The sequence below is a fragment of the Phallusia mammillata genome, chromosome 8, assembly GCF_965637545.1.
Source record: "Phallusia mammillata chromosome 8, kaPhaMamm4.hap1.1, whole genome shotgun sequence".
NCBI classification, from domain to species: Eukaryota; Metazoa; Chordata; class Ascidiacea; order Phlebobranchia; family Ascidiidae; genus Phallusia; species Phallusia mammillata.
In genome coordinates, this window is record NC_137259.1 from 8,436,862 (window position 1) to 8,458,070 (window position 21,209).

Consider the following 21,209-nt stretch of genomic DNA (forward strand, 5'->3'; position numbering starts at 1 on the left):
CGGAATTGACATTAAAAAAGTAATAGTTTGCAGTGCATTGTTTTTGACACAGTGATCCACCGTGCGAAATATTCCATAGTTCGGCTAAAGTATGAGATAATTATCTTTTCTGTTATGACTGGAAACTTATCGAACACCTTACCTAGCATTATGGGGTCCTCTGTGTGCAGTTGCGTCCCACCTCCTGTTGTGTGGCTCTCTAGCGCTAGGGTCGATCCCGCAATGGGTCAGAGTGGAAGTGGGGTAATGACGTCGGAAGAATATTCTAGAAAAAGTTAGGTGTTAGGAGTAAACGAAAGAAACGCGATACTTTAGTTTAAAGAACTAAGCCTTTAATCTATGTTATACTTGAAAACCTTAATCTATGTTATACTTACTTTCTGGCATTGTCGGTCAATGTTATTCCCTGTGCTGATACTTTGAAGTGGACGACAGAAGTCTTGACCGCTTGACCAACGTTTTGCGTTACTTCTCGCATGGCCCGTTCAATTGCCTAAAAGCAAAAACAAATGTCAGATGACTTTGTCAGAAAACCTCCAATAGTTTGCAATATGCAAAAAACGCCATTGTTAGCCGTTATCCATTAAATTCAAGAAGTAGCAGTTCCGGTCAGTTTCTCACCTCTGGTCCGGTCAGCGATTCCGTGTCAGCTGATCCAAGATAGAGAACGTTACACGCAGCTCCTTGACGCAACAAATCAGCAGCCGAGTTTGAGATTTCCTGACTGCTGCGAACAGAGCCTGGCCTTGATTTGACCTCCATATCTACAAAATCGTGTAATTAAAATTGACGGCCATCATGCAGTACAGAAATGCCAAAAACACGCAATACGAATTTGCTTTTTAAATATTTTTTGAATAATAGAAAACAACAAGCAAGTAATTAAGCTTTACCTTGATCTAAAAGAATCTCGTTAAAAAAGACACATATTTTACAATATTTAAGAAGTAGTTTCAACTGTTGAATTTTCGACAACGTTGCAAAACAACTAATTACACCTACTTTCGCTGGGAATAGTCAACTTGCATGGCAGAGCCAACGGAGTGATGGAGTGTTGATAGATAAGGGCCGAAAGACTTCCAAAAACTGGTTCGTTTGCACATCCCTTCAACTTGACACCTCGTGAACTTGGTTCGATCAGGAAATGTCGAACGAGCTCATTGTTCATGTCAGCTGTGACGTAACAATACAATGGTTAAGCGGTTGGGCGGTGGTTTCGCAGCAAAATATCATTTGTGGTAGAATAATTCGTGTTGTATGCAACCAACATATAATTTATGGTCATTTTAGCATTAATCTATATGTATACCAACGATCATATACAATTGCTTAAGGAATTTAAAACAGTTTAAAATTTATGCTTCAACTTTAAGTAACAAACTTGTAAAAAATCATAATGATGTCTGCACAAAATCAGCCCTGCTAATAAAAAATGCAATTTCTTACTTCCTGGCTTTGCGTTTTCAATGACTGCTTGCGGAACTTCATGAACCTTCAGTGCAAGTCCAAATGCACCTGGGTAACATCTGCTATCACGAACCACAAAACTTCCAGCAGCTCTATCTCTCAACATTGCAAGAGCCTAAAAACATAGAAGTAAATTGCATTAAGCTGTCAGGAGACAACAGAAGATGTGTTTGCAAATGAACTAACCTGATCACGGGTAATGTCGGGCTTATACCAGTAGGAGGTTGTGTCCTTGATAAACTTAGGAGGTGAATTTCCGTTTAGACCAGCGTGTGCCATGTCGTGCGTAAGTTTTTCAATGTCTGTCAGAAAGTACATAATTTGTTAACTATAGCTCGAGAGGTCAAAAGTCGTCTCTGAAATTGTTAAAACTGGAAAAATAGTCGCATGTAAAAATTGTTACGTAAGGAAATGTTCAGTATCATTTACCAGATATGGACGATGAACTAGTTCTTCCGGATGTTGGACTGCTCAAGCCTCCATCGTCTGACGACATATGATGTCCGTGTGGAACTATTCAAATGAATGTATTAATTTAAATACTGAATGCGCAATCCTATTTCTAGGCTGTATTAAAATTTAGGGTATTAAATATTGGCAGCACTTGAGAGTGTATGTTAGCAGCAGCTTACGTTGTCTGTCGTACGCCGAAAGCTGACTTTCCCGTTTGTTTGCTGGATGAGCGAACGGGTAGTGTCCGGTCGAGGAGACTGGTGATCCAGCCGAATGCGGGGAAGTTTGGGAAGTACCGCCCAAATAACCACTGCCAGCTGCAGTAAAAATACTCTGTTAGCAAAAAATCTTTACTGAAGGTAACAGCATGTAAGAATGTCCACTATAGCTACACATCACATACACAGTTACAAAACCAACAGTTTATTGCATGAAGATGGTAAAACTTTTTTTTTCAAACCTGTTGAAGTGCTTCTAATGCTGCTACCAGAATGCCTGGACGAATCTTTTGGTGGAAGCGGAGGGTTTGATTGTCCGTAACGCTGTTGCTGCTGATAAGCGGGGTGAGGATGCCTCCCTGAGGCACTCCCATCTGACAGCAAGGAGTCGTTGCTTCCAGTCAAGCTCCGTGTTCCGGAGGGAGACACTCCTCCCGATCCAAGTGCTGGAGGAGTCAAAGAAGGTCCCAAAGAAGACACAACGGGACTTCTGGTGTTCGGTGTCGTTGCTATGGGACTTGAATTGTCTCCATTGTAAACCCACGGAGATCTTTGTCCATTTTCGTGACCCTGCATCTGAGCGTTGTAGCCGGCCTGATTGGCCCATCCGTTTTGCGGCACATGTTTAAATTGCTCGGGGTAGCCATCTGTGACCACTGTATCCATGGAGATGTGACCGTGTCCCTAAAAACAACATAACACACGTTTAAATACGACAAGCATATGACAAGGAATGGCTACAAGCAAACATAACTTTTATTGTAGCAATCTAACATCTACTTGTTAGGTACTTACCGATCCAGGTTGAATAAGTCCCACATTTTCACGCTGCCTTGCCTGATCTTCCAACCTAAAACACAAAACTTTAAATTAAAAAATGATCTGTCAAAACTTGATTTTTTTCAGTTTTTTTTTCAACTAAAAAGAAATTGTTACTGCCACAGATCACAAAACCCTTTGTTGAGCAAAAATTTAAAAATCGTATGATTTTCATTATTTGCGATAAAGCGTTGTGCGCCTTTTACTTTCCGGTCACGGTACAGTATAGCGTTGTAAGCTACCTTCCTGAGTCGTACACTTACATTCGTAACAGCGCCTGCTTCATCGTTGTGCCTCTCTAACCAACAAATACACAGTGAAGTATTATAAGCTGAGCACACAGTCCAAACATCAGGTCATAGCATATTGCACATGTCAATTCAGCAATATTTCTACACGCTCCTACGTAGAACCTATTCGTCGTAATTACGCAACACGTTAAAATACAGACGACATCTACACTGCTCAGATAGATGCTTCGGTGAAAGAAACGTTCTGTGACGTACTACAACGCCTACGTGTGTTTAAAAAATTCCCGATACCAAGAAAAAAATCTCCAGCTATACGCGTCCAGATCTTTATCAATATGCACTGATCTCAAAACTGAAACTTAGAATGTAATATACATGCGACTGTATATGTATAGCTTACCGATGTTAACCTTTCGAGGACTAACACAGAGCCTGTCAACTATAGATCATGTTGCATTCAAATTCAGTAACGTCTTATTACATCAGTTCTGCCTTTTCTAAAATGCCTGCATTTGAACATATGAAATCGTTTAGTTAACCACAAGCAATCCAATAGTTAACATACGCAGTTGTGACTATTCACGTAACATCAGGTATGGAAAAAACAAAAGCATTCCGTTACGCCACAAAACAGATTAAGTGCTAACAATTAACGCTTTGTCACCAACGTCGGACATTTACTTTCTCTAGTGACGTCACCATCGCGCGGCTGTTGCGGTACGTCACAAACGGGAAAGCGCGAAAAAGGTTGTTGCTGAGTATTGCTTTATATGATTTACAAGGCAACCTGGGAATTTAAACACTACATAATTGCTTTTTAGTGGGTGAATTATTTTTAAACCTAAAACTTAACAAACAGCTTAAAAAAGTAGCGACTTTTTTTTTTCACTTTGCAGACTCGAGCTGTTATTTCTTGTTTAGCATGAATGCCTGACAATGCTAACCACTTACAAGTATATATGGTACAAACTAATCACTTCCGATTTAAAGGTGATAAAAACAAGATGAACGCATTTATATTGTATAGCTAACGGACTAAACGAATATTTACAACATTGATGTAAACTGAAAAATATTTTGTTCCAACTAATACAAACGAGCGAATATAAACTGAAAGAAAGCTTCTGTGCAACTGTTTCGTAAACAAGCAGCCAGACCTCGCTTTGTGCTATTGCTATGACATTTTGAACGACATTTCCTCTGCTTGGCCTATCTCCCGACAACTAAAGGCGTGTAAATGTCGCCTTTCAATGTGATCTGTCGAAAACTTACGTCATGTCACACATCATAGCAAACCACTTGTTGATGACAAGTTGGCCCAACTGGTTCCCAAGAATTCCCGCAGTGTCTAACCTGTTTCTGTGACTACTGTCTGTTAATAACAAAATTTGGGCGTTTTGGGGAAATTTGGGCTTTATAACTTCATACATATCAGGTACTATATTCAAAGTGCTAAAAATGTGATACAATGCTTGGCAAAACAGCACAAATCTAACCTTCTTTGACGGCCATTTCACCGAACTAATCTGTTTCATGACACAGAACTGTTTCCACGAATTGCATCCGTGCAAACAAAAAACTCCACTGACCTTTACTCCCAAAAACAACTATTACACTCTACGCGGACAGTGCTACCACGGGCAACAACATCTTACGCACAGACGAAAAATTTCCTATCTCAACGATGTGCCAAACAGTTTGAACAGTCTTCCCTCGCATCGCTGTATCATCAGGTCAAGTTACACGGCAACACATTGGATCGGCTCGCTTTCACTGATAGTTGATATTTATAAATAGCTTCCCGCCTGTAACCCACACACCCATTTAACATCGACGCTCTGGATCAGTTACAAAATACGGTAAATACACGCGACTGCCATAAAACGAATGGAACCTTTCCTCTTTTAGGGATAAAACTCATCGCTCCTGCTGCAGTTTGAATGTAAACCATAGTTGACACTAGTAACAGTGCCAGTAAAAAAGTGACCTGATGTAACCTTTTTATCCCATAAGGAAACGTAAAGGTCACGACATGGAAAATTCAAACCCAAACAGTTTATTCCTGTCTCGTTCTGTGTTACGGCGTTTGAAAGATTTTTATCTGTCTGATAAGGTACCTGTTTTGTGACGACATAAGAAGGGTGTCTTTCGTCATAACTTGACTTGTGTTGGTCGAAATTCCGTTGGCGAAATGAAGTGATGACGTCATCGGGGAAATGTTGGTTTGTGGCTTGGTGGCGCCATGGAGCTGGGAACGAACTGAAAATAAAAACACAAAATATTAATCAATTTATACTTGAACCGTATGTTATTTACATTTAAATATAAACCGTCAAGTATAAATAACAACCACATATACCATTACTTGTTCACAAACGCACACAAATAGCAGTACGTTTAATGTTTGTCATCATTACAGCAGAAATAGACGTAACGTTGCGGCTGTACAGCGAATTTCAATTAAGCCATGTTTTGTTGGGCCGACCTGTTGACGTAGCCGCAAATGCGAGCGAAAGAGAAAACGGTGTTTTAAGTTTTCTTCCGGACAACCGTGACTAACCCATCCGTTGTGGTCAGTAAATACGTACGCGGCGTCCTTTGATGTGATAAGCCAATTAGGTTTTAAGGAAACGACTTGTACCCTGTCTATGATGTGATTTTGCTTCCTTATAGCTCAATGTTTCTTTCAGGTAATATTTGTTTACTGCATTTTTAGGGACGTTTTTTTATCAATAATTTTGGATAATGACCTTTTTGTGGTACCTAGAGCAGTTATAATTTTCAACTGACTTCACATGTTTGATCATGGATAGAGAGAAAGCGGAGACGAAAAATGGAAACAAAAACTCGTGCACTCCAGCAAATCAAATATTGACTCTGGATATGGAACAATGTTTTTGCTGAAGACAAACAAGTGGCCGTGAGCCCGATCGAATCATATTTAAGAAGTCTTTCTTCCGAACTGGCCCGTGGGTGTAAGCCCAGCCTCAAACTCCCAGCACCTCAAAAATAACACGGAACCGTTCTTGAACCGCAATAGGTCTATTGTCCCCCGCTTCGGCCACAGAACAGAAACTAGCCTTCTAGTATTGTTGACCACACGATGCTGAACTGTCAATCAAAACCCGCTTAGGCAGGGACAGATGTAAGACGCAAAGAGGATGTTGTCATAAGAGAGGAAATTGAATGTTAAGCAAAAATGTGGCGTCAATCAACAGCAACAAGGGAAAGGCGGGGTCACCAGTCAGCTGTTGGCCTTTACTTATAGTTGTCACGCGATTTCGTTATTTCAGGAGGTAAGTCTGACCTGGGATTAAAATTGCCACCACTGTTTGTTTGCATAAAACCAGTGGGAGTCCTAGTTTTATTGGAACGCGGCAAAATGTGTGTTTTTATCAACTGCTGTCAAAACAAGTGATCGAAACATTGTTGAAAGAAGGTGTGTTGTTACTGAGACAATGTATTTGTTAAGTCGCATTTATTAAGCTAAAAGGTTTTTAAGATTGCTTAGATTTATTTGACTATATTACGAAATAATAGTTTTTCAGAAGTTTGCAATCCAAAGATATGATCTATTGAATTGCAAAATTTTTGACACGAGACTCACAACTAAACACTTTGATAGTTAAGTCATGTACCTTTTGTATCACTCGGCATTATATTAAGTATGATGTAATCTGAATTTTCCTGGTGGCTAGGACCACGTTCCACCGGCTCTGTAATCCTCATGCCTACGTCACAATCCCGGTGTTCCAAAGCGCTTGCTTCCGGTCGCGCGTGATGGATTGGCGCCGGAATTTTAGGGATTTAGTCGCTGGGTCTCTTGGCGGCGGCACTAAATCTGCGGTCCCGGATAAGCTGAAATTCCGAGACAGGTTGGGAAACTGGACACCAAAAAACAGACGCAAAAGATTGTAGAGGCTGCTTGGGTTGACGAACTGAAGCTTTGGTAAAGTCAGATAAAGCTTCTGTTTATTTAAATGTACCACAAGACAAGAAGCTGAGAAAAATCCTGTAAGAGTAAATATACTTAAAAGATGTCCCAATTTGCGTCCATATACTGTTTAATCTGCCTAACTTTAATTCGTTTGTAGTCTGGTCTTTGAAATAACAAATATACATTGTCAGAATTACAAGTCGGGGGAAACCTACGTCGAAGATTTTAAACACTAAACTTGGATTTTCCTGTTTGTTGCTAGAACACAATTGGGAAAATCCTGTGAAGATATGAATCCCGTTTCACTTGCTAAGGAGAAAGCTGCAGGAACTACTTTCAAACTTTCCCAGGAACTACACTCTCGCTTCCGCTTACTGTCTGTAATTGCCTCCTTGCTGAGTCTACAAATATATCAATATCATTTCAGGCGGCAAGTTTCCGCAGTCACATACTGTCCCTAGCTACAACAACAAACGAAAGCCTAAAACACCTGGCAGCTAACACTACAAACCATCAAAGATCACGCACCAATGAACTGAACAGTGCATTATGTCATGCCAATTCCTTCTACCTGGCGACAGGCGCGGCATTTCCTCACATACTGTGGGAAATATATGATGGGAATGTGCACTTTCCCGCCTAAACTGGGAACGGCGCGCCAGACGACTGCCTATCAATGGACGCCACGCGATCACCATTGAGACTAGATTCGATTTGCCACAAAGCTCCGCTGGGCGCACTTTTGTCATGGTAGCCCATACACGTGGGCTAATTGGTTTTAATGAGTGGTGATGAAACCGCCCACTGCGCTGGTTTCTACATATTTGTATGTACAGGTGTGGAAAGTAAAACCATTGTTTAAAGTGTGAGAATGAACTCACACCTTACTGCCACAGTTCTTCCTACTTTACATTGATCAACGGAACTGGGACAGATTAACGTCTTGACCTTGTTTGTTTATTTAACGCGGATTTCCGGTTCGAAGCGTAAAACAAACGGTCAAGAAAATGAAATTATTCCGTACCTTTACTTTCAAACACTGTACTGACACTTTTAATAATCGAAATGAAAACCTTCTGCAACTCAAGTTACACATAAACAGCGCTATCTCTCAAGCCAACCGAGGCACTGCTTGTTGGCATTCGCAAAACTTTATCTGCAGGCAGGCCATCTTGCATGCTGAGATTACCCAACCACGTGATTGTAATACCCTGAAAACATGCGTAATCACATAAAAGCCACGCGCGTAGGGGCTTAAACAACGTCAGGACGACATCTGTCAGTCGCCTTTGTTCGAACAGCAACCCGCCGCGGTGCAAGGCTGCCAGAGTCGATCTCAGCTTCCGATAAATCCGACATCAAAGACCGAGCCGTTGGCCAAACTGCGGCACACACAACAAGCGTCCACTTTCGACTTATGTTCAAGCAATTTAACTCGTAGCTCGCTCTGCGGTCGTAAAGCGGTGCCGGACAATCAGTGGACGATCGCCAAATCACCGGTCAGTCGGCGAAATCCGGGTTAGAAATACAAAGCGCCCACCGGTCAGGCGAAATTATGATCGATTCTAGAATTTCCGCGTGCTCTTTTGAAATAAAAGGCGTCGTAAAATTGCTTGAACACTAACGACGCGATTTTCTAATACGATTTGGTTTCTTGTGCGTTTATTGGACTTTCCGACCTATGCTGTAAGACCCACAGGTGCTTGGAGGCATCAAAGACCTGCGCAAATTGTTCGCAATTACCCGGGCGCAATATAAGATTACCTCTTTCGTGTTGTTTGATGTAAACAAGTGAACAGATAAAAATTGTTCACCACAAAAACTTATCTGAGCATGAGATATCACAACGAACGTTTACTAACATTTAGCAGTCGTTAAAAGCTCGTTAGACAATATTGCTTGTTGAACGCACCTGTCCCTCTTCACAAATGCCACCAAACTGCTAAACGTGATTGCAAACGCGAACCAAGTACGACTTTGTCACGACATCTATTCAAACGTGCTACACACGGGGCGCAAACTGAAGACCAAAAACTTCTTTTTAGATCGTTTCATAAACCTTCTGACAATTTTACCGAACGTACATAGTTTGCGAATCTAATGTATCCTAATTGCTACACGTTCCCCCGTCTAATCTAGTCAGTACACAATAAAGTCTTGCCAAAATTCGTTCTGTAGCGAACTGCAGCGGTCGTCTGGACACTCCTAGAACCTACAGACAACAAACAAACCAAAACAGTGGAAGACGGCGTCAGTAGGCAATCAGCAAAACGTCAAGCTTGTTAACTTGCTGCAATAAAACTGGTGGCAGCGGATGCAGGGCTTCGACACAGAAAAAAGGAGATAATCTGGCGTCTTTTTTGCGCCGAGTTATCTGCTAGTTACAACATGTCGGAAAACAGCGTGACCTTTTAAGGAGATCGCCACTTGACGTTAATGACACCGGAGCGCGAATTAAACCAACATTGTGCGGTGGTGGTGGCAGGTTGGGGAAGAGCAAGGGGGCAACAAGGCTTGACGTCAAACTTTTGGCCTTTTCACCTGCATTTGGGCTCACAGTATCGTGACGGCGCACCTTATAAACGCCGAAGTTGCGCCCTAAACAGCCGAACCCAGTAATCCGAGGCTGATGGTATAGGTGGGTATTTATGATCGGTGAGCGCGGGATACCTCAGGTTCATTTGAGACCTAAATATAGACAACTGAACGCGTGAATATTTGAAAGTTTTTTGGCCTTATTTCAGGTATAAACGATTTGTTTTTCGGCCTTCCAATGCTTAACCATGTTGAGTATCAAAAACAAAACTGCCAGAGAACTTCTATATCTAGTTTTTTTGTGCACGTGTCATTATTATCACTTCACATGACCAACAAATGGTATTCACTATATACGTAAGCTTTACAACAATTTTAGTTCCAATCAATCCTCCCGCGTTCTAAAGAGAAAAGCTATCACGCATAAAGAAAAAGCAACTTAACAAACACAACGCTATGGCTTTCATAGTTCTAAAACACAGTGCCCATCGAATTGCTGACAGTATAACATTCTGCATCTCGACTATATCTTTCTATCAGTGAGGGTTCAACAGACAGGATGTTTGTTACAACGGAATTAGGCGATCGACAGCGGTTTTAACCTCGCAGCAGCCTCTCTTGGCAACCCAGATGTTCAAACGTTCAATTTTGACAATTTTATTCACCGTATAATCGCGAAGCGCCCCACGCCACAAACATAGACAAGACCTAAAGCGTGTAATTACCCTTCGCACGAATGTTGTTATCACGCAACATGTTTCTCTATACCTTTGACATATATCAACGGAAAACTAAAGGTCAACTCAGCTCACTTGAAAACCTTAACACAGATTTTTGAGAACCCAAAACAGCATTCATAGTACAGCATTCATATCTACACTGTATTCTGTATACTTTTTTTCATGCCATATAATGGTCTTCTGTTTGAAATCTCTCAGCTGCTACTAAATTCGTCCAACGGCTATTCAATTGTAACGGAACACAGAGTTTTGCCTGCTTGGTCTTTTACGATTATGACCAGTACAAAGGGCGCCATAACCACGTGTTTTCGACGTTTGCTAATCCGCAATGCAAGTGTGGCGTCAGCAGTGGTTTTACAGCCCTCGTTTGTAACATGTCATTACGGGACAAGAGCGATTAGTAAGACTTCGCTACCCTGGTAACTTGCGACCACATCAATGCACTACTATGCAAATAACTCTACACTGCTTGTAGGATGCTGAACCCTGCATTTACGTCACAATTCAAACCGCAGTTGGGCATATTCCCTGGTGAATTAGGCCGCAACGTTTTTTTTCATTCTTGAGTAACTTAAAAGGTCAAAACCATCTACAGGGCGTAGCTGCAACTATTATACGCCTTTTGTTATAATAACGTATTTTAAAATCGACTTAAAATGTACCATTGTTTGCCAATATACACAAATACTATAGTGCACTAAAAATCTTACTTTCTTAACACCGTAGTACAATGCTTCTGCAGTTTTTTACCTAGTTTTCTGTACTTTGACATTAATGTCCAAATGAACCCATTTGAAATGGATTATATATACCGCGAAACAAGAATGGCAATTCAGAGATAATGGACCACGCGTTTATAATTAACACCTACTGATGATCGACTTCCTATGAAACTAAATGGTTCGAAATGATGTGCACATAAATAGCATGCATACAACTTTATCGTAAAGCGTTTCCAGAATTTGCATTGTCATTGTAGTTACTTTAGATTGATTGATGCATATATTTTAAAACCACGTTTTTCTTAATCTCATTATAATGACATTTTTATTAAATATTTAGAATGAATGGACTGGCAATTCTTAATATACTTTTTGCAAATATTAACCTACACGATGTGCTACTCATATTTGACGGTCTTAGGTTCGGAGCTTAACTGTAAAACTTTTAAAATTTGGGAGCAAATATTATGACCTTTCAGGGCGCCAAAGCCCGTCGTTAAATATTAGCCACAAACTCGTGAACAATAGAGTAATATTTTTCAAAATTTTTACTAACCCCACAAAAGTTAATAGCAAGCTGAAACTTTCTTAACAACTATTAAGCTTAAATACACGTATTTTTTAGAAAAATACCGTTCTTGAGAAGCTGTGCTATGTAACTTGAATAATAACTGAACATACTTTTGCTTGGAGTTGACGGAAACGCTATGGCCGCATTTTTATGTTCAGAGCTTAAAGCATGCCGCCTCCCAGGATGGAAAAACATAAAGCTAGCTGCGAACACTCACACCCTGTCAGTGTGTGGCGCCTGACATAAGACCACTTGACGCCATTCGCTTTTTGCTGAGTCTCATCTGGGTAACGTCAAACCAAATGACTTCTCGTCTCGTCCGGATCTTGTTAACACAGACGACATTCTTTAGCAAACACAAAATGTCCTGCATAATTCCACAACCTACATAATACACATATCCTAACCGGTTTCTGTGTTCAGGATGCGTGGGAGAGGTTTTGCTAATTTCCCACACCTCCGTGTCTAAATCATTGTGAGTGGGCCTTTTGGCGTTAAGATATGCAATGTTCGAAGTTGACGTCAACTTCGTAATGCAATCCACTGACTATTGAACGAACAATGCACAGTGTTTACGTCACAAATAGTTCGCCACCGAACTTTGCTTGTCGTGAAAACGAGATTACCAGGAAATCAATCGGTTTAATTTTTCGCGAAATGCTAGCGTACAATAACAATATAAAATCTCCCGATACTGTACTTTATAAGCTGACGATATATTGGAGAATTGCGAAGATATTTTTTTTACTTCATACAGTTTAAACAAAGAAAATATGTAAATGCAAACATTTGTTTGAACTTTGCCCCCAAATGTGGCACTAAATCAAGTGTTTGATATTCTTAACGGCACTGACGGAGCTCACGTAGCGTATTGTTACGTCATAATTCTTTGGCAGATGTGCGGCGTTTATTCTCAAGATCAGCGGAAGTTTACAAAACAATGCCCCCCGGGAAACGAAGAGCGCGTTGTGCGCACGGGAAAATTGCTGGATTAGATTGAATCACCAAATTACTGTAGGGCGTAATGCAATACTTGTGTGATTTTGTGGCGATATTGGGCGTTTACTTAACGTGCCACCTTTTCTTGCAATAAGAAACGCTCTTTTGCTCACGATTTTTTATAGTGAGCATTGGTCCCAGCCTTGTGCAAATTAGTTCTCACGATAAAAAAATTTCAGAACCGAAGGTTCAAGCATCAAATTTTTAAAAATTAACAAATTAAACATTACAAGCCGGCCTAAATCTACTTTACAGGTAATCACCGCGCATAAACGGATGTGCGATAAAAAATCCGTGATAAGAACACAACAGACTGAGCACTGTTCAATTCTCGCCACGACCGCAATTGAGGTATGACGTAATCAAACATTACGTCATTAGTAAACATCAGGCTAATGAGGCGTATGTAGCTTATCACGTAGTACACTAATTCTTATTCCTGGTTTAAACGAGATCATTAACTAATGTACAAAGGTAACATTCAAATAGAACTGAAACATGACCAACCAGACCCATAAAAATAGCCTGGCAACTAGCAAACATAATTAAACACCAAGACGTGATAACTTTTGCAGTGTGCATCTATATAAAAGCGTACAATCTAGTAGCTACATGTTATGACTTCATGGATAAAAAAAACTTAGGTGCCAACACCTGTAAAAAGGCGTAAGTAAACATGCTTGGCCCACGCATATCCAGAACTGCGTACTGCTCTACCTGTACGAGTAAGAACTGAATGCAAACGCCCGCCCTGTACCAACTTGCCCACATAACCAATACCGTACGTGCGTGGCTCGATGCTAAGTAATAACGGCACTCAAGTTATGAAGAAGTGATGTAATGTGTGTTTGGGCTTGAACCGACATTTCTCCAATACCTCTTGCTGAATGGCGGAGTTATTTCGGGGAATTCGTTAAACTTGATGTAATGCGGTTGATGCGGTACTACCCAACTAAATACACATCGCCAATAAACGACACGTTTCTCATCAGCCTTGTCCACAAAGCACTTTGTGAATTGCGTACTTCAACGGTGCAGAAAAGCAAAGGAATTTTCACTACAAACGTCACAAAGTCTTAACGGTTTTGTTTGGAAAAATATGCGTTGCTCCTAAATGACCTTAGCTCCGAATTCGAAACAGTTTAACAATACATTGTAACTACGAAAGCATCCCTTAACGAGGTACTTGTGTTCGGCTTATGACGGACGGGGCCTAGGAAGCCTGGGGTGAGCTATGATGAAAAGCAGCGTGACGTTCCAGCGGAAAGCAAAGGATGTTGCGGACAGCCTGGCAGTCAGTTGGCCGTAAAACCAATTTTACGGTGCGAAGAGTTTCATTCACTCGTGACCGACTGATGGGACAGTTGAAAGCCGTTGAATTATTGTTCCGCAATGGACGAAGGGAAACAAAAATGATACAACAATAGCACCCATTAGCTCAAATCAGTATCCCCACATACCACGAAAAATCGCAAAATGCATCGTATATCTTGCAAAATCGCTTATTTTGACTACCTTATTACAACCATGACACGTATTTGTAAGGAATACTACTTAGTACATTTGCGTGGTGCGGTTTTTCGAGTGCTGACATGTGGGAAGCAATTGCGGCATTTGACATGGTCAATTACAGATACGAGTCGACGGCTGGACAGCGCAAAACTACCTGTGTTCATTTCCGTAAACACTTGAAAGCGGCATCTGTTCGGCACAAGTAATTGTAATGCTCAAATATGGACAAACACTGTGGGATTACAACCACACTGGAATTCAAATCCAATAAATGCGGGTAAACGTACATGTCCAAACGGTCTCAACGCAATCGTACTGCATTTAATTAAGGCAGCGGTTTTTAAAATTGCCATAGGACTCGTAAAGTCGCATTTAAACGTTGTGTTTGAAGAAAGAGCAAAACGTATCTAAAATCGACGTCTTTATAGTTTTACCGAATTGTTTTTTAAAAAAACGGTGCTTTGATGAACTGCCGCGCGTTCGACGCAAGCGCAAGACAAACATCGAATTTTGGATAAGAAAGGTTGCGTTGCGTGACAAGTTAGGTTTATGTTTGGGATTAGGGCGAAGCGACAGCCGGTTGCGTGTGCTTGGCTACCGGATCACTTGTTTACTTTTCTATTTAGGTGCCCAAGGCAGCCATGAATAAACGCCAAAGGTATTCAGCCAGCCTCGTACCTCGTCAAAACCTGTCCATTTAACGCAGCGAAATCTATTTTTGTAAATAAGTCATTTACGTCAAACAGTTCAAACAACTCTTTGAACACAACATTTCGAAACGGTAAACAAACAACACAATATTTTAACCCTTCAGGCTTTCCTTCTCATGACACTGCCCAACTGAAAGTCCGTTCAATCTCCGTAACTCAGCCAGAAACCAGACTGTATTTCTACACAAGGATTCGCACAACTGATCCTGCTGTAAGCCAAGCACTACTACATCAAATAGAGCTGAACTGGTCGATATCAGGCAAGGTGCTTCACTCGTTCCAACTCCAGCAAGGATTTTCTGTTTACCGAGAAAACATTGGGCCACTCGATCCGGCATTTCTCTGCCTCCTTCTCTCTTTTTGCTGCTTCCCTTCTTCCGTTGACTTTTCAAGCTCATACGCTTCGTTCCGCATGGGTGGTCATATCCACTGAAGCGTGCAGCAAGATGATCATCGTTTAGCATCGGAAATAGGTTTGAACAAAACATTTGCGTATCACTGTATTATAAGACATAAACCAGTCCAGACATTAGGACTCTACGGAAATGGTTGCGGTGGGCTAGAATAGAAATGTACCAAGTATTTTCTCGTATCTTCAGACGACACTACAATTGATATGTCATGTGTTGTTTACTTGAGCGTAGACCCGCGGGCGCATACCAAGATAAGCTGGGAGAAAATCGGCCCGTTTTTAAGGAAAGTGTGATGGTCGGAGATAAACGAAGTCTTCACTCAATGCCATTCTCGCGTGAAATGATGAATATATGAGTGGATATGACAGCTTTAGCATGGGGAACTTACGAGGATGCGCCATGCTCATATATGGTATGGTGTAGGTGTACAGTAAAACGGCACGTTTTTTCCTTCCGTTTAGTTTTTTCGTAGGACAACCAGGAACAATAAAACAATATGTTGAAAAAACTTTTCGCACGTAGTTCTGAGAACTGAAGCGAAGTATGACAGAATTTTTTACTTCCAAGTTATACTTTACTACATAACTGATAATACTGATGTTATAGTTTAATACGATAAGCTTTAAATTAATATCAGACGATTGTACGCGCAATGTGCTTGAGTTAACCGGATCAAAAACCCGGCGTGATCAGGCAAGAGCGTTTTAAAGTTGAAGCGTTCCTTCCCAGTTTCACACAGTAGCCCAACCTCAATATGCCTGAACTTTCATCAATATCGCAAACTGTTTGCTATCCCAACATATAGATCTTTCTCTGAAGTTTGTTGGTTTTTCGATACCGACCAATGGTTCGGTCGGCAGCTTTGAAGATTTCAGAGCAAACGTTGTATTTTTATCCTTGTGTTTGAAGTGGTCATTGCGTTTTGGTTAGAAGAATTTTGTGTCATCAGCAAATCGAACGAAAAAATGTTAAGTTATGGTTTACTACTGGCATAATAATAAAATTTGTTGGTGGTTAAGAAACCTTAATGTACATCTGGAAATTTGGGGTTTGATCATGTCTGCGGTGATCTATATGCTTGTGTACGAATTTCCCCTCATTTCAGTCGCCAAATGGCGAATGATGTACCTGATGTTTATCCAGCATTAGGCGGAAAAACGATTATATCAGGAAGTCGAGTTTGATAAACAAAACTCCTGTTGTAAGATTTCTATCAACTCCGCGTGCCCTGAACATAGCATACCACAACCGTCTAATTGACATTGGAACTCATTAACTTTTAGATCAACTCCAAAGGTCAAATGGAGATAAGGAAGCGGTTTAAATCACATATGACAAAAAATAACTGCGAAGCGAAATTGCTTTAGCACCAAAAGCGTTTGCAGCACATTCTTATCACTTAGCCTTTTTAGAGTGTAAACAGAACGAAGCACAGTGTAGGATGACATCGGAGTCTAACTTGGAAATTCATGTCAGAAAACAACACGCTAAATTAACGTAATGGAGAGAAGTAGAGAAAAGTTTGAGATCATGTCGTTTTAGAAGTATTTACACTGTGTACATTGTGGAAGGACCAATGTTTGCGCTGACCACAATGTTTTGCCACTTTGACGTGGCTGTGACGTAATTACGCAATAGCAACAGCTACCAAAAATATTTGCGTTTTGTTTTCCGACTTCAAGTTACACTGGAGTAAAAGGTTTTTCGTGTGTGACCTTTCTCCAGCTTTGATGAAAAGCCTTACTCATGACATTTTAACATTTTAAACATCCTTCCCATGATATATCTCACAATATATCACAATTTCACATGACGTTGAATTGACATAAATGAACTATTACCTTGGTCCTGATGCTGTTCGCTTGTAGTAGGAACCTCGTCAAATGCTGGTTCGGGATGTTCTTTGGGCTTAAGTCCAAGCGCAGCTAAAGGTGTCTTTGCCAATCCAGCAGGGACGTGGGCTGCAAGAAACATGTAAAAGTTTTATTAATTGGTTATATCTTACGGTGGTTTTCTACAGTTCATTCATATGCAGCAAAATCAACTTTAAATCAAAGCAAAAGATGTTCAGCCAATCACAGTTTACAAAGTAGAAACCATGGTAACAGTACACATGTTATATGTAATACCGTTGTTACGCATGTTTTGTTTGAACTATCTGTTAAAATACCCCATTGCACCCACTTTGATGTGTATGTTACCTTGTCCAGGGCTGGTGTTTACGTAAGGTGTGGCAGGAGTGCCGGGAACATTCGGGAAACCCGGAGTAGCGGGAGGAGCATCTACGATGTCAACGTTGGGCGATAGATGGGGCTCAAGATCTTCTTTGTAACTATGTATGTTCTGCAACAAATGTTAACATCATTTACCATCAACCATTAATTTCAAGGTACAGTAAACCGCGATTAATCCAGACCCGTTTGGGCCAAACAATTTGTCCGGAATAAGCAAAGATCCAAGTTAACCGATGTCGATTAGTTCAAGTCTTACCCCATTAAAAATCATTATTTGTACCTAGAATTTTTTTTATCCGAATCCGGTTTAACCGAGGTTTACTGAATAACCAAGTTGGCGTTTTACGTACTGGGTAACATTAACTGCAAGTTTTGACTCCATTTTTGATGACGCCACTCACCTCAACAGGGCGCCCGCCGGGATTGATGGACATTGCGAGGAAGAGTTCGGGCGAGAGTTGTTCCTCTATTGCAGCGGAGGAGGATTTCTTTTGCGATGGGGGTGGTGTGGACATTGGTCGTGCAATAATTTGTTGCTGGGCTGGACGGGTGAGCGATGATTTAGGAGGGTAGGAAGGCTGGGGAGCTCTGTAGCAAAAAACGCAAATACATAAAGAATATTTTTTATGAAATAACAATACCACAAAACAATACCATTAAAACAAGGAAATTGAAAGTGTACATAAACAACTGCATATCTTATTTTATTGTTTAAATAAACAAAAACAGAAAAAAAAAAAAACTTTTTATGGTGCAGCTAAAATTTGATTGCTCGGTAACAATACTTACACTGGAGTAGGAGATTCAAATACGTCATCTTCCTTTCCAGTAGGCAATTGAGCTTCTGAAATAAAATATGTATTATATTACAATCTTAAGTTTCATATCCCAATGTTTTATTAAAATCATAAAGGAGTAAAAACAGTAGCATATAACTCTTGTTTTTGTTTCTCCTAAATAGATTGTAAAAACAAAACATGTTTTATATCATGCTTTACGGATTGATTTTTAAATTGCACCCCGAAACTGGTATTGGTTTCAACAAATCAAGTCGAAATCAATTTAGGAAATCAAAAAAAAGGAAACTGATTGTAAACTTCATGCGGAAAATTCTGACGACCAGCACGCGTTGTTTGATCAACATTGTCTAAAAAATTGCAATGTTTGCGTTGAAAGCGAAACAAAGATCTGAAATTTGCTCGAAACGTTGCCACAGCAAAATCAGTAAATCGCATTCCTACCATTCCAACTAAAACGACGTTCGTTGGACCACGAATCGCGTTTGAAGTCCACTCGTTGTTGGTTTAGATCGCCGTACATCGTAAAGGTCCTTGGCGTCTCGCTTATTCCATTACCTGGCCGGAAATGGCGGGCAGGTAAGGCAGACTGGGTGCCGTAAAAACCAGCGACTTGTTGCTTCCTCAGGGCTGAAATTTGCTCGGCAGGATCGTCAAAACGTACGTAATTGCTGTTTAGCGACACCGTGTGCCTGCGTGAAGCTGGTTTTCGCTGTTTGAAAGCGTTTTGTTTTTGTGCCGGTTCCTTCACAGCTGGAAGTCGACCTTTACGGAATGATTTTGACTTTTTCGGAAGTTTTGTGTAGAATTGCGGTGCAAAGGGAGATACAAGATCTTCGTTTGAGTCCACTCGCTTTACCCAAATGTCCTCAAGTTTCCCCGAGTCTAATGACTCCGAGTCCGCACTACTCGGATGCGAGTACGAGCCAGTCGAGTTGCGAGCGTTTATGACGGGAGTTAAGGCTTCCATCTCGGCAAGAACTCGCTCAAGTTCAGAGAAACAATCAACGTCATCCTCTCTCATGACGATTATGCAAGTTTTTTTCCGCACAGATTTTTTTACAAAAAACAAAATATATACGACTAAAAGTGAAACAAATAAAAGACCAATTAAACCGTGGAAAGTGCTCAATCCACAGTAAACATGTTGTTTCATCCTACACAGGGAATCCCTGTTTTTAGTCACCACAACCACTCGTTTAGACCGTTTGAATCTTTAATCTGTCTCTGTAACAGATACGTTAAAAATGACTTTTTACAAAGTATAACGAATCTCTTTTCAAATCTTCCTTTTTTGCTGAATAATTTAAAGTTGTAAAGAACGAACAAAATTTCAAAAACACACCTGGGCATATGCTATCTGGATCTAACTTTCACCTGACGGAAGCGATCTGACAAAAAACTGAAAATTGACTAAAACCAAACCACTCTGATAAAATTCCGCGAAGATATTCCCTGCTCGATAAAATCTTTTCCCGCATTCCATGATCTTTAAGTGTATGGGCAACATCATCGTAGGATTGTCGCCGACATTTCCACTCATTGTGTCCCAAGCAATACAAATGCCTGACAAGAATGCGTTAAGCGAACATCTTTAATAGCGGCGAATTCAATATCGGGGCCGTGGATTTACTATAGCTTTGACAAACCTTTCCCTTGATCCATAAAACGGAGGCAAACCCATAAAAGCGAGATATATACAGAGGACAGTGGCCTTATCTAAAAAGGTAGCAGCTGAAATGACAGAAACAGTTCGATGTTGTCAAGACTACACCGATCACAACAGATTTGTTTCTATGTCTTGTCTATTACGAATGTACGTAATTCTACCGCCACATTTATTCCAAATATTTGAACGCAAAACCACTGTATACATGCGCACATAATAAAATGACTTGACGTCATAAAAACGTAGGTAGTGACCTGAAAACGTTTTGCGAATCAAAAATCGTTTAGACTCTCTATAGTTAATTAAATATGGGCGAATGGCACAATTCTTAAGCATTTTGGATTCTAACATAAATGCATAAAACATAAGGCGTTTTAAAGAGAAGGGTTTAAAAACAAACCAAATTAATGGTTTAAAGCAGTGGTTCTCAAACTCGATTTTTGGGGCCGCATGCGGCTCCCAACTACTTATTCTGCGGCTCCCACCAGACCTCAGAAAACCACCAAACATTGCTATTTTAGCTTTCAAAGTAATAATCTTCAGTGATTTTCTCAAGGTTTCGTTTTTTTGCGGCTCCCTACACACTTAAAAAAATACCATTTGGCCCCGACAATAAAAAAGTTTGAGAACCACTGGTTTAAAGTGTCGATACGCTAAATCATATCACACACTAACAAAAGAGTTATAATCAAATTAAATGCGCTCTTTGCGTCATAAATAACATTAGTCCGACAAGGTTGGCCAAATTTTCCTTTCTACTCATCTTCTTCGTAGAAAACCCTAACAAGCATATCACCTAAATGTCACCTAGTTTTGGGATACTTTTAAAAATATACTCCAATCTAGTTGCAGCAGATCGGAATTCGCTGAATAACGACCTATATTAACCTCACATAAAACACACCATCCTGGCCTGACACAAGTCGTAAACTTCGGTAAAGCAAACACCGTTTGACAATAGATGATGCGTTTAACCACAACCTGCATCCAATCTCGCATAAATCGACCCTCAATCTGAGACCACATCAAAAAAAACAGCAACCGCCGAATCTATTCAACCCGTGATTACACAAGATTAAGTGGGCTACAGCGCAGTTAGCACTTTGCTGTGAAAACCGCTGTCGTGTTTACGACTGCTGGGCGGTGCAAGATAATTGTCTGT

General features: G+C 40.6%; 1 protein-coding gene across 1 annotated transcript in view; it reads right to left on the reverse strand.

Moving 5' to 3' along the window:
* Positions 1-21,209, reverse strand: part of LOC145204611 (uncharacterized) — a 57,209-nt gene that overhangs the window by 1,079 nt on the left and 34,921 nt on the right. Inside the window, exons 13-27 of the mRNA XM_080077204.1 lie at positions 18,371-18,425; positions 17,983-18,169; positions 17,549-17,690; positions 17,189-17,308; positions 5,326-5,467; positions 2,934-2,988; positions 2,381-2,822; positions 2,100-2,237; positions 1,897-1,980; positions 1,654-1,769; positions 1,447-1,582; positions 1,003-1,173; positions 622-764; positions 378-493; positions 143-265 (exon numbers count right to left, since the gene is read on the reverse strand). Of these exons, the coding sequence (XP_079933330.1) occupies positions 143-265; positions 378-493; positions 622-764; positions 1,003-1,173; positions 1,447-1,582; positions 1,654-1,769; positions 1,897-1,980; positions 2,100-2,237; positions 2,381-2,822; positions 2,934-2,988; positions 5,326-5,467; positions 17,189-17,308; positions 17,549-17,690; positions 17,983-18,169; positions 18,371-18,425 (2,170 nt within the window). The remainder of the gene's footprint in view (positions 1-142; positions 266-377; positions 494-621; positions 765-1,002; positions 1,174-1,446; positions 1,583-1,653; positions 1,770-1,896; positions 1,981-2,099; positions 2,238-2,380; positions 2,823-2,933; positions 2,989-5,325; positions 5,468-17,188; positions 17,309-17,548; positions 17,691-17,982; positions 18,170-18,370; positions 18,426-21,209) is intronic.